The sequence below is a fragment of the Bos mutus genome, chromosome 24, assembly GCF_027580195.1.
Source record: "Bos mutus isolate GX-2022 chromosome 24, NWIPB_WYAK_1.1, whole genome shotgun sequence".
Taxonomy (NCBI): Eukaryota; Metazoa; Chordata; class Mammalia; order Artiodactyla; family Bovidae; genus Bos; species Bos mutus.
In genome coordinates, this window is record NC_091640.1 from 53,708,254 (window position 1) to 53,722,345 (window position 14,092).

The 14,092-nt window shown below is 38.4% G+C and overlaps 1 protein-coding gene across 1 annotated transcript in view; it reads right to left on the bottom strand.

Moving 5' to 3' along the window:
- The window catches only part of MBD2 (methyl-CpG binding domain protein 2), a 67,984-nt gene that overhangs the window by 29,888 nt on the left and 24,004 nt on the right, over nt 1-14,092 (bottom strand). The window contains exon 3 of the mRNA XM_014479427.2: nt 3,637-3,774. Coding sequence (XP_014334913.2) covers nt 3,637-3,774 — 138 coding nt within the window. The remainder of the gene's footprint in view (nt 1-3,636; nt 3,775-14,092) is intronic.

Genomic DNA, 14,092 nt, shown 5'->3' on the forward strand with positions numbered 1-14,092 from the left:
TTTGGGTAAAAAAAAAATTAATATTCTTTAAGAAATGTAATTTATATTCAAAGACTATCAGAAACACCTAAAGCCCAGCAAGTTTAATTAAAAGGAAGAAGTAAAAGATGAAGCTCAAAGACGAAATTTCTTTGATTGGTGGATTAAAAAAAGAGAAAAAGCAAGAGACCAGAAAGTGTCAAAGATGACAGCATTAAAGAAATAAGAAACAGAAATATGAGATCTTCATATACTGAAAGAAGGATGCTAGGAAAGACACCCTTAACAACAAAATCACAATTCAATTGGATTAAAAAGAATTTAGGATGAGATTTACATATCTGGCCAGATAAGGACAGTTCACTGATCTTACTGTTTGGAATAACAGTCTTACAGTTGGTAGAGTTCCCTCCATCCCCACCCCAGGTTTCTTTTTAATCTAATAAAAAGACAAGCATGTGCTAGATATGTTTATAGTGTATATAAAACTGGCTAGCTACTTACACTATCATGACCAGGTTTTACGAAAGTTATTTTTACTTTATAATTAATCACAGGCAGAAATCACTGCCGAGTCCTGTTTAATGCACTTTTGTTGTGCCCTAATTTGCGCTTTTAAAATGAAGGCATTTTCAAGGAGTTAATATATTAGAAATCCATAATTCACATATTTTAAAGAATTCAAAATAGACTGCCATATAGATAGACTCAGGCATAGGAGTTTTGTTACAAAAAACAGGAATTATTAATTTCTATGATTGCTTCACATGTAGACTAAACATTTTAAACTGATTCAGGGTAAAAGATCCAAAAATCAAATCCTAATTCTAGGTCTCAAAATTCAAGACTCCAAAAGGAATTACAAAACCACTAGCTTAAATATCCTAAAACAATGTGGTACAGTTAAGGTAGAGACTCCCCAGGCGGTCCAGTGGCTAACTCTGTGCTCCCAAAGCAACGGGCCCAAGTGTGACCCCTGATCAGGGAACACATCCCTCATGCCACAGCTAAGACCTGGCACAGCCAAATAAATATTTACAGCTAAGATAAAAAACACTTATATCTACAGGAACCTCAAAAAACAGACACCTCACTGGCTAATTTATTTACTCTACGATCAGAGTAACTCCTCCAAATGAAATATCTGGCAACTCATATTACTAATCTAGTTCGATGAAGCTATGCAAAAGGTAGCAAAACTGGAAGAATTTTTGCCCATGTGTTTTTGCCTATCTCCTCAACAATAGTAGCTCATCGGCAGTCTTTTGCCATATTAATGTCAAAATATAACTAAAATCAGCATCTTCCTTTACCAAAAGACCCACATCTAAACTGGAACAGTCAGGATGACAAGATCACGATTTCGAAAACACCAAAGCTGCCTCTTTACCATTTCCCTACTTTTACTCAAGGCACAGTCTGATATTTTGAAATCCTACGAGGGGGACAGCAGTCAAATATGACCTCAGTGCTTATGTTCAAGATGAAGGGGGAGAGACAACTAGTGTCTCAGTATAATCAAAAACATCCAGCAGAAACTGTCAAATGACGAGAGGACAATGTGAACAACAGTCCAAGCATCTGAAGAAGTAACCTCCCAAATAATTTTTAACACTTTCTATGAAAGCGCTAAAGTGAAGATAAAACCTCCAAAAATCTGGGTTAAAAATGACATGTGTTTTTGTATGGGGGCTGGGGGTGGGGATTTGATTTTTTGACAGATCTTTTCACTTGAGCATAATCTCATAAACCTTAATTAAAGAAGGAAAACTTAAAAACTCCTCAATGTACCAAAGAGTAAGGAGCAACTAATCTGGTTACTTCAGCTGTAAACATCTAGGTTGCCAATACCTCTATAACCAGATAAACACCCAGTGAATCTAATAAGTACAGTTTTTAAAATCTGTGACTGAACTTAGGTGCAGAAAACAAACTCCTGTTAAAATGACCATAATTTGCTATTTGGTTTGTCCTTAACCAAAATATTTGTTCAGAGACTACTGAGAATGATTTGACAAGGGCAAAGGGGGTTAGAATTTACTAAATGCTATCTGTTCTCAATGAGACAACTCAAGTTTTCGATATGGAACTAACATTACGCATTATTCCACTTTATCTTTGTGGCTTTTTGAAGCAAACTGTCTTACCCAATTACATACTCGTGGAGTTTTCAATTAACAAAAAAATCTTTACAAAGAAACAATTTTAAAATCACCAAAAAGCCAAAGGACGAGATGTTCAAGACTTTAGACAGTACCTAAGAAAGAACACAATCAGGGAATGGCTCTGTCAAGGTGGGCCAAGTTCGGAATGGCCGCCTTCCTTCCCTGTTGGAATGAATACACTCAACTGCCCATGGCTGGTGACTAACAGTGGGTGCAGGAGTAAAACAGAAGGGAAAGCCTGGCATAGGAAGCTGAATGGCCCACAGGAAACCTGAGTGGTGACAAGAACCTAAAGGCACATGCAGGTATGCATCTTTTATATTGGATGTGATACACTTACATGGCCCCTGTTGAATCTCTTGGGGACCAACAGTAAAGCAAGTCTAGAACTTCAAATCTTGAGACATCTATAGCAAGATGCTGATCCAATGTGGCTCCAAATATCTTCTGTTTTCCTGGCTCACCTGAAGAGGAAAAAACACTACAGAGGATGTGGGAACTGCATTTCTTTAGGTAGCTTCTTCTAGACCAACTGTCTGAAAGTTTTGGCCCAGTCCTTTATGAAGTCTGCGGATGAGACACTCGAGGGACTAGTGAAAAACAAAATTCAAATGAAAAGGTGGAGTGAGACATCCAAAAGGGGAATACGAGAGTCAAAGATAATGGTCGTAGGTAAATCAGCGTTTCTAATCCGTAAGTGGGAGGAGGAAGAGAAAGGAGAGGAAAAAAATGCACCGAGGTTTCTCCCTCCACTCCCTCACCCCAATTGCTACTAAAATTTCACCAAGCACCTGAACTTTTTTTACCACAATTAGGGAGTGAGTGCGCAAGATTACTTGGAGAGTTTAAGCGTTTTGCCAAGTCTCCCTCCCCGGGCTGTGTGGCATTATTAAGCGGCAGGGAGGCCTTTCAGTAATACTTATTTTCTGAGAAAAGATTCTGGTGGAATACAGCTTGAAGCAATAAAGAAAGAGAAAAATAAATGCCATTTATACAAAAATGGAAGTCACAGGACAATATACCCTATTGACAAAGTTTATTTACTTCTGTTTTTCCAAAGGGGAGGGACTGCTTTCATGTAATAAGAAATCAGAACAAAAAGTCGTTTTCAAATAATAGAAAATATTTTTAAACTTAGCAACACAAACTGCATGCTTCTTCCCCTTCGGAAATATTCTCCCTGGAAAGATAATCTTTAAAAAAATAGCTAAGATGAGCAGAACCAAGTCTGAGGTACGTTCACACAAAAGCATAAAAAGGTAGTCCATGAAATTAATTTTTTATTTTTTTTAATTAACTTAATTTTTTCTTAAAACATTTTATCTAAATATTGTCTTAGAGCTATTCTCCAGCATTCATGTAATAGCCTAGGATATAAAACAATTTTCTTTCCAAATATATTCCATTTTAGCCAGAGTTAAGTTGAACTATGACTGGTAAAGATACCAGAATTTTCTGAAAAATAAAACTGGAGAACCAACTAGATCCTTACCTGACGTGGCTGTTCATTCATTCGCTGTGGATCGGATTTCACTTTATTACTAGGATGATTTGTGACTTTGGTTACTGGTTGCTTGAAAATAGATGCTGTTTGTCTAATTGGCAATGTTGTATTCAAGTCTGGTTTACCCTGTGGATATAAGTGTTTTAATTAATAAATACTATATATAAATATCATTAATTACTTATTAATTCAGTATCTATTACTTTAACTTGGATTATTGCCAACTTCCCAATCTCAGCATTTTAAATACTCTGAAGTATATTTTAAACACTTTATTATGTAAGACTTATGTGAAGTTTCATAATAAAAAGTGTCATGTTCTTTAAAATGTCAAAAAATTCTCTATATAAAATTCATAATTGATTTGATTAACAAGATCCTAGCAACTTTTAAGCAAACAAATTTATGGTTGGGTTATACAAGAGGAAGGAGGGCTTTCAGGTCAATAACCAGGAAAGCAATCATTTCTACATTCTGAGAATGGAGGAAGATAATGGCGTTCTTGGCTATTAAAATATAAATTACCTCCTCAACTGTTAGGGGTCCAGGCTTACATAAAACCACAAAGGTTAACCTTCCCTTTTTTATATATATTTTAAAAAAAGGTAATTAGAAAGCTCTAATTCCCACAAACAAAGCTCAATTGAGGAAAATGTAGTAAAATATTCTTTATCTTTAATTTTATAACACATTTACTTTTTAAAAAGAAACTTTAAATTGAAGTTTCAGAAAAGCAAGCAACATACTTACGGACTTTTAATCAACCAGTAAAAAAAAAAAAGTAGGATGTAAGATTTTTATTTCTTAATGAAATGAAAATGTGGCACAGAATTTCTATTAAATTCACAGGAAATACTGTAACATAAGGTGTTGGGGGTGGGGGTGAAGAAAAAGAACAAAATGTGATTTGACTCATTCGGGCTTCCCTGGTGGCCCAGCGGTAAAGAACACGCCTGCAATGCAGGGGACATGAGTCCAAGCCCTGGGTCAGCAAGATTACCTGGAGAAGGAAATAGCAACCGACTCCAGTATTCTTGCCTGGGAAATCCCACGGACAGAGGAATCTGGTGGCCTATAATCCATACGGTCGAAAAGAGTTGGACATGACTTAATGACTAAACAACATCATTCTGATTTGGGCAAAAAAATAGAAAGGGTCAAATATATCCAAAAGCAATATATATTACATTAGGTATTTTTAGTTTAGAAGTGTACTTGATAAATCATCTACAGGATGTCAATGAACTTTAACTATCTCCAAATAAAAACTTTATCAACTTCCAGACTCCAAAATAGTGTTTCTCAAACTTGAGCATGCATCAGAGTTACCCAGGGGGCTTATGAAAACACAGATTACCCGGTCTCCCTCCTAGAAATGATGATTCAGGAGGCCTGAGGTCGGGCCTGGGAATTTGCATTCCAATTAGGATCCAGGTGATGCCGATGCTGGCCCAGGGACCACACCAGGGCATCACTGCTCTAAAACAAAGGCTGCAAGCTGGCGGCAGGGAGACCAGGTCTAACCCACAGAGGTGTTCTGCTCCAGTTTTTAGTCTCTTGAGTCAATGAAGCTAAGAGCCACAAATAAAATTCACATAAAATCGAGAATTCTAGCTTCTCTTAAAAACTCAAAGATCTAGAAATGGACTGATGTGGCCAAAACAGGCAATGACTGATTAGTAATGGCGGCCACTAGAGGTGTCCAGGGCTGTCGTTTTGCAAAAGGCCTCAGCTCACATGTGATACCTGTCTGAGCCCTACAGGTATTGAGTTTGTGACCTCTGCTTAAAGAATATCAGAAATTAATCTGATCATTATTACAGTTATGTTATTTGGGTGCCCTATTCAATGAGTCTGCACTCGCCCCCCCAATCCCACCCCACGCACACTGCTCTTCTGTACACGCTGGGCATGCTGGGCATTCCTTTCTCTCATTCACTTTTCTTCCAACATACGTGCTTACCTTTAAGAGGCACATTCATCTTAAAAAACTCTAACAATACCACTTCCCAGGCATTTCATTTTCTTATCTTTATGTTTTTTTTTTTTTTTAAAACTTGATTTACAGGTGTGGAAACTTGGCCAACAGGCTGCAAAATAACTACTTAGGATTCCATCTCTAAAGAGTGTGAGGCCCAGGAATGTATAGTTTTAAAACTCTCTTGGTAATTCTGTGATGTGCAGAAGGTTTGGATCCCTCTGATTTATGACATCAAGAGCATTCTAAGACCCTAAGTGAAGCCAACCAACTTGTATCAGTCAGTATTCAGTCCAAAAGACGCTTAACACATAATGGCTTACAAAGAACTCTTCCTGCCACTAATTTGTTATAGGCAGTATCTACCACAAAACAATACCTTGCTTGGTTTTAACGTTTCTGTACTTAAATAAAGAATAATATACTCTGCTGGTATTAGAACAAAGATGGGATCAGTAGACAAAGAAACACAGAGCAACTATTTATATGAACAAACACAGTCGAGCCTGTAAGGTTCTGTTACAAAGAATGACTGGAGGAAGCAGAGACTAGCTTAAACTATTCAAAACTATAAGAGGGAAAAAACTATAAAATCCTGAATCCACACAGACTGGAAGGAAGCCTGAAACATGTAAAACTACTGGTGCTACAATGCTAAGACTAATTTTTTTTTCATTATGTTTGTGATACAATAAAAAATTAATCTATTGGTTAAAAAATGTCACTGTCTGACAATGACAGCTTACTGCCCAGGGGAGCGGAACGAGATTTTTCAAGAGTATGCAGCATTGCTCTTCTGTTGAGCTTATTTATATTTTATTATTTTTTCTCTTTTAAACTGGCCTGAAAGCCCTGAAGAAAGAATTTTTCACTAATTAATTCTTTATTCTACAACAGTAAAGTAGTCGCTCAGTCGTGTCCGACTCTTTGCAACCCCATGGACTGTAGGCTACCAGGCTCCTCTGTCCATGGGATTTCCCAGGCAAGAGTACTGGAGTGGGTTGCCATTTCCTTCTCCAGGGGCTCTTCCTGACCCAGATATTCTACAATAGTATCATGTAAAATAACCTGAGAAGCTGGACTAACTGGTTTACCCAGAAACTGTCACAAAAAAAGTAAATTTTATTACCATTCTCTCCTGAGGACTGTCAAAAGAGTCACTGTTAATTCACACCCAGTTGTCTGAGTTTTCCTAAATAACTACCAATCTGCCATGAACCTAGGAGTTATAAAGCAAACATTTTTTTAAACACATGATTATATTTTAATATAAATACAAAACATTATAATAGACTGATGGCAATAAAATATGGTATTTCATTTGTACTGCATGACATCCTCAGTCATAAATAAGTTCTTAGAAACCAGTAACACTGGTACACCAAGGGAAATGAAAAAGAAGAACAAAATGAAATAACACAAGTAACTAGTAAGGATTAAGCATATATGAAGATGACCAAACTGAACAATAACAGAAGCAGAGCGATTTCTTTGTAACACCATATTGCCAAAGATTAAAATCTAACATTTGTAGTTTTAGGAAATATACCCACATAAACACTGGTGGATACAATAATGGTCATTATAGTGGTGGTTATTTTAGCATTCTTTTTGAGACTCTTGCACATGTGTGAGTTCAATACTAAAACATGGTTAATATATCTGTGTATTGCTACATAACAATCTAAAAACGCAAATGTGAATTATTGAATAGAAAGTTGTCTGGAAAATCACAGCAAAATTTTAACCTTACTGTATAAACAGATCAGAAAAGGGACTGCTACTATTTTTTGCCTTTAAAGTACTTTTTTTCAAATCGGACAAGATTAAAGCTATTCGTGTATTTGAAATATTCCCTTTCGATAAAGGAATAAGTGAAACAAAGTTCCTTATATTATAAAACTAAACTGACAGAAACACATATTCTAACAGTTTCTGATCTTCGATATATCTTCTCAGTACACAGGCTAGCACACAAATAAAAGTTCACTGTATTTTATAATAATGTGTATATTAAGTTGTGAAGTTTTCAAATAACTCAAATAATTGTTGACAGTTTATTCTCTCCCCCCTGGGATGAATACAAAAATAAAACTTTCTAAAAATTTTTTAAACTTTTATATCTTTCTAATAAATATCTGAGATGGCTCTTAAAACTTCAAAAAACAAATATACAATAAAAATTAATTTTAATCAAGGACAAGGAGAAACAAATTTCCTTTTGAAATGGTTAACAGTGACTGATTCTAGCCTTAACCATCTGATGTGGATCTGAACTTTCTAGGGGTGTGGGCAAAAAAAGAAACATTCAAGGACGTAGATTTCAGACTCAGAAAGGAGGAAGCATACCAATTAAAGAGGAAAGCAAAAGCTGGTGTTAAATCTAGAAAAAAAATAGACATTTAACATCACAACAGATATTAAACAGATTTCAAATGCTTTTTCTTTTTCCAGTGACCTTCCATAAAAGCCAAGAACATATTTAAAGGACAACTCACTGAAGATGACTCTGAAAAGGACTAAACTAGCGTGGCCTGACTACTGTGTAACCTTTCAATGATTTAATGTGGTTAATCCTAGAAAGGGTTTCTGTGGTAGCTCAGCTGGTAAAGAATCTGCAGGCAATGTGGAGACATGGGTTCAGTCCCTGGGTTGGGAAGATCCCCTGGAGAAGGGAACAGCCACCCACTCCAGTATTCTTGCCTGGAGAATCCCCGTGGACAGAGGAGCCTGGCGGGCTACAGTCCATGGGGTTGCAGAGTCGGACACAACTGAGGGACTAAGCACACAATGCTAGAGAAGAGGAAAACTAAAGCGGTGATGCAGATCACGTGTCTTTAACCTGTACCGTTCAAATACTGTTTCATTGCTACCCTCTAAATTTTTTTGAAAATAGATAAACCCCCACCTACTTCAATTTTTAAAATGGAGAAAAGAAAACAGGACACTTCCACGTATCATCTTAATTCTGTGGTTTTGCATACCCCAAGAGATATTCATGTCCCAATTTGAGAAGCAAAGACTTTCTTTTTCTAAAGTCGCTTTCCTCATCTGTAAATGAGGTAAATAAAGTAACTGCTCTTAAGATTCTTACAAAAATCAAACAAGATACTGCATGTGCGATGCTGCTGCTCAAGCAGCTTTCACTAAGTCAGTTATTGAACAAATACTGAATGCCTACTATCTGCCAGGTACAGACCGTGTGCTGTGTATAGTCATTCACAAATACCAAAATCCTTCAGAGCTTACACTCACAGGGCAGCGAGGAGACAAAACAGTTGTATAGCTTATAGTCATGTTGGCACATAAACTCTGAATAAATAGTAGCTCTCTCTATTATCTGGAGAAGGCAATGGCAACCCACTCCAGTACTCTTGCCTGGAACATCCCATGGACGGAGGAGCCTGGTAGGCTGCAGTCCATGGGGTTGCGAAGAGTCGGACACGACTGAGCGACTTCACTTTCACTTTTCACTTTCATGTATTGGAGAAGGAAATGGCAACCCACTCCAGTGTTCTTGCCTGGAGAATCCCAGGGACGAGGGAGCGTGGTGGGCTGCCATCTATGGGGTCACACAGAGTTGGACACGACTGAAGCGACTTAGCAGCAGCAGCAGCAGCAACAGCAGCATCTTATTGAACATGCTATTGAAATTTAAAACCTTAACCTATTAAGCTTCCCCATAAGGAAAGTCACTTCCTGGGTAACGCAAAGAGGAGCCTGAGCTTTAGGGGGAACCAAGATTATCTTCAAAACCTAATTTTGGATTTGCTCCCGGATATACATGGTAGCCAATGCGTTTCCACAAAAGTCAAAAGCCAACAGAATAAAGTGCTTTACAGGCCTTCAGTTTTTTTATATGATTCACTCAACATAAAATCCACCATTTTATACAATTCAGTGGGTTTTAGTATATTGACATTCAGTGGTTTTTAGTATATTGACAAAGTCGTGCAACTTTGCAAAAAGGTTTTTGCAAAAAGTAAAGAAAATATGTATCTGAGATTTATGATTTTGTAAGGAAAATCCACTTCATGTAATATTGTAAATAAGAGAATACCTTTTTAAGGAGATCAATGGAATATTGAATATGTAGAAGATAATAAAACGGGTGGACTCTACTTTGAGTTCATTAAAAAAGGATGTAGTTAATTGAAGCGGTTTGAAATTCATCACTGAAATCAAGTTTTGAAGAATTTTGTTTGAAAAGTAACTTGGAACTTTAGAAAAGGACTGATGGCTAAAGGCTAATGAGTTTCAAACAGAGCAGCTCTGCTCAAACTAAGGCTTCCACTGCATGGAATTCATCATCTCCTTTACATCTGGGCTGGCCCAAGCTGAGTACACAACCTTAGAATTGTAAAAACAGTCACACAAATCATTTTCTGCAGGGCTTCATTCTCTCATTGACATAGAGTCTAAAAGTCAGGTAACTCTGCAGGACCTATAAAACTTAAGTGACACTGACAACCACAGACACAAACTCCAACATCCAAAATAAACGTTGACAAAACCATACCACGGGCAACTATGTCTCTACATCTACTCTCATCATTAGCACAAAGGTCAAGCCCAGAAGCTCTCGGAAGGTCCCGTGCACTCTGATATCTTTGAGGAACTAACTTTTAACAAGCTAAACCTACTCATACTGAACAGACTACTCTCATCAACAAGTCTGTCTGCTAACGTGGCTGAAGTTCTGTTCTCTGTTTGCTTCCTAGAAATCTTTATCCCTCCCATATCTAAACACCTAGCTCAAATTAGCCAAAAAATGGAACAGTGCTGTTAGTTATAATAACTTCTTAGTTATCTTCATTTTTCAGCTGAAGATTTCTGCATATGAGAAAATTAGAAGTTCTCTGGAATGGCCCTTGAACAACGTGGGACTTTGGAGTATCAACCCTTCACACAAAGAAAGCTTTGATCTGTGGTTTTGCAGCCATGGATTCAACCAACTGCTGACCGCTAGTACTGCAGTTATTTACTATAAAAAAAAAATTTGCATATATGTGGATGCGTACAGTTCAAACGTGTTGTTCAAAGGTCAACTTTAGTTACAGTGTCTCTTGCTACATCCTACTCCTTCTTTAATTATTCATTAAATGAGCACTGTCCAAGCCACCATCATTCCAGCTTGGGTAAATAGCCTCCTGTTATAACTGGCCCCTGACTTCCACTCCTGCACCTCTATAGTACATTCTCCACACAGCAGCAAAAAAAAAAAAATCATATTGCTCCCTACATGAAGTCCACAAGAGCATCCTATACCCTTCCTCATCCTGGTGGGCCAGGTCCAGCAACTAGGTCTGTCTGCTTCCTTGCTCTCACCTAGTACCTCTCTCCCACGCACTGACCTCCAGGCTCCTACCACCTGTCCTCACGTGCTAACCGTATCCTGCCTTAAGGGTTCTGCACTGGCTATTCCCTCTGCTTAGAACACTTTACCCTCTGGTTTTTGTAGAGCTGAATCTTCTCGTTCAGTTCTTGGCCAAAAATCATTCCCTTCTGATCATTTGGCCTAACACAGCCACCAAGTCAATCTCAACCACTCTTAATTAACTGTGTAGTATTTAATATTTAAATTGTGTTAGTCATCACACTAGAATAGTAAGTTCCACAAACACAGAATCTTCCTCTATATTATTTCTAGAATCTGAAATAATGTCTGTGCACACAGAATGTGCTAAAAAAAAATTTTATGGAGTAAATGATGCATAAAAGGTCTGTTACACGTAAGATCTTAAGTTATGCAGCCCTTATTTCTCAATAGTCTCACTGTCAGTCTTAAACGTATGCATGCTATGTTAAGTGGAAGCTACTAATTCAATGCGGTCTACAATATCCATGTCAAAATTATCAGACATAATCATCTGTACTATATACCTCAAGATTACTAATGTAAAATAACCCCCAGACTTGTTCCATTAATTACTATATAACATGAAGTTATGCTTATAGATACATAGCCAGCCCTACAAAAGTATCCCATGGGAAAATAATCCTCAGATGGTGTTTTTGGCAAAGTCAATTAGAGTGATGTTGTATCATGAAATAATGGGAAATAAAGAGTACAAACAATGTATAACCCAGTAGATGCCAAGATGAGATTAAGACATCAAAACAATCTATGTATGTTGGCAAGAAGCATGCCATGCTGCTCTTAGACAGCCATGGTTCAGGAAAAATGTTCATTATGGATCTGAAAACTTGATCATCTCAGTATAACTTGCTATAACAACTTCTCATCTGTATATTAAAATAACCTAAAATTTAGCAGTGGTTCTAGACAGAGGAGACTGGTATGGAAATTAAAACCTTGGGACAAAATATAAGGTCAATTAATAAGATGTCAACAGATTAAGTAACAGAGATGAGACAGGTAATCACTTGATTGAGTTACACAATTTAACCTGTAAGAATAATATTAACTAGGTGATAAACCAGGTAATATTAACTAGGGGCTTCCATAGGCTCAGTGATAAAAGAATCTGCCTGCCAAGCAGGAGATATGGGTTCGATCCCTGGGTCAGGAAGATCCCCTGGAGAAGGAAATGGCCACCCACTCCAGTATTCTTGCCTGGGAAATCACATGGACAGAGGAGCCTGGTGGGCTATAGTTCATGGGGTCGCAAAGAGTCAGACACGACTGAGCGACTAAATGACAAGGAGATAAACGGAGCTAATCAACTTTGGATTCCAAAAACTTTACTGAGAATTCAGCCTGCCCCAAATGGTAAAACTGTTCTCTCAGGAAGCTGAGCAAAGGTGCTTGTTTAAGGAGCCCATACTCCGCTGAGTAGTCCTGTAACACATCAGGCGTGTAGGGGGGCTGAGAACTAAAGCAGGAATAAAGTCAGTTCTTTGGGGGCTCAGAGATCCAAACAAGTCCTACTTGCCTAAGAAAGTGCTTCTAAGTTCATTCATAATACTTATCTGGCAGAGGTACACACACCTCCTTTCTAAAAAATCAGGACAATCATATTCCAAATGTTTGCATACTCTGCTCTAGCAATTATCAAAATGAATCCCATCACACCCCACATCCTATCTTCATAATAACCGAACAGTCAGGCCCCCCAGATCATGCGTCATCACGCAGTACTCATCTCTATAATATTCTGTACGTCCACCCTGTAGTTCAGTGGCCCTCAAACCTTTTTGACTTCAACTAAGAGTAGAAATATATACTTTAAATCATGACTCAGTACACACAAGGGTGTATAGATCACAAAAATCACCTAAAATACTTAGCCTTACTAAATGGGATGTGCACTGTTTTCTATCCCACTGTCTCGTATCTTAAAAATGCTAGTCATGGACAAGCGAAACCAAGTGAAAGTCGCTCAGCCGTGTCTGACGCTTTGCCACCCCATGGACTATACAGTCCCTGGAATTCTCCAGGCCAGAATACTGGAGTGGGTAGCCATTCCCTTCTCCAGGGCACCTTCCCCACCCAGGGATCGAACCCAGGTCTCCCACATTGCAGGAGGATTCTTTACCAGCTGAGTTTGAAAACCAACCCCTAACCTTACCCATCACTCCCCCTGCCAGTCCTTGCCCTGTACACTCTTGGGAAGTTGGTCAGCAGAGCGGCTCTCCTATATCCTCAATATTTTCTTTGAACATTCTCTCCAGTTCCTAGACTTCCTTAAACTTGCCATCCCTCAAAGATCCTATGCCCCTAAAGTTCTTCCAGATAGAGGCTTTTCCCCTCTTCCTCTCTGACAACTACACTTCTAAGGCCCAGTAAGTGGTTCTGCTTTCCTCCTTTCTCCCCATTACTTTCTCACATCATTTCTCTATTTTTCCTCCTTCAAAAAGCAGAGCTCCCCTGAAGCTCATAGGGTCTGACTGTATGACTTTCTACCCTCCTCCCTGATTTCTCCTTTACTCACTGAAGACTTTAGTTTCTGTTTCATGTTTTCTTCCCCAACCCAGCTCTTAGTCCTCATTCTTAGAGGCCTCAATACCCACATGGATAATCCACCCAACATCCTGAGTCCTCTGACCTGTTCTACCCAGCCTCACCCACCTAACATTACAGGCACAAGCTTGTCTACTCTGGTAACTATACAGTGTCCAATATCTCAGGCAAGCATCCAACCTTCCAATTTCTACTTCCTGCCCTTATAACTCACTGAGGACTGCCCTCCAGGTTCTTTGAACCCATCAATGTTCCCTGCCCATTGGCTGACTGTTTTCTTACTCTTTAAAACCTCTTCCACGTCCCTCCCCACCTAGTACAGACTCCATGGTCCATCCCTACACTGTCAACGCTCTTAAACTTCTGTGGTTTTCCACTGGTGCAACAGGCCCCATTCTTACCTTTCCACAGTATTTAAAATGGGAAATTCACCGAATCAGCATCCCTTTCATTTACCATCTAGTGATTCTCCTTCCTAGTCAAGAAAATTTACTGAAAGAATTGTCCACCATGAGCAATTTTAACTCTCATTCCCTTTCAAC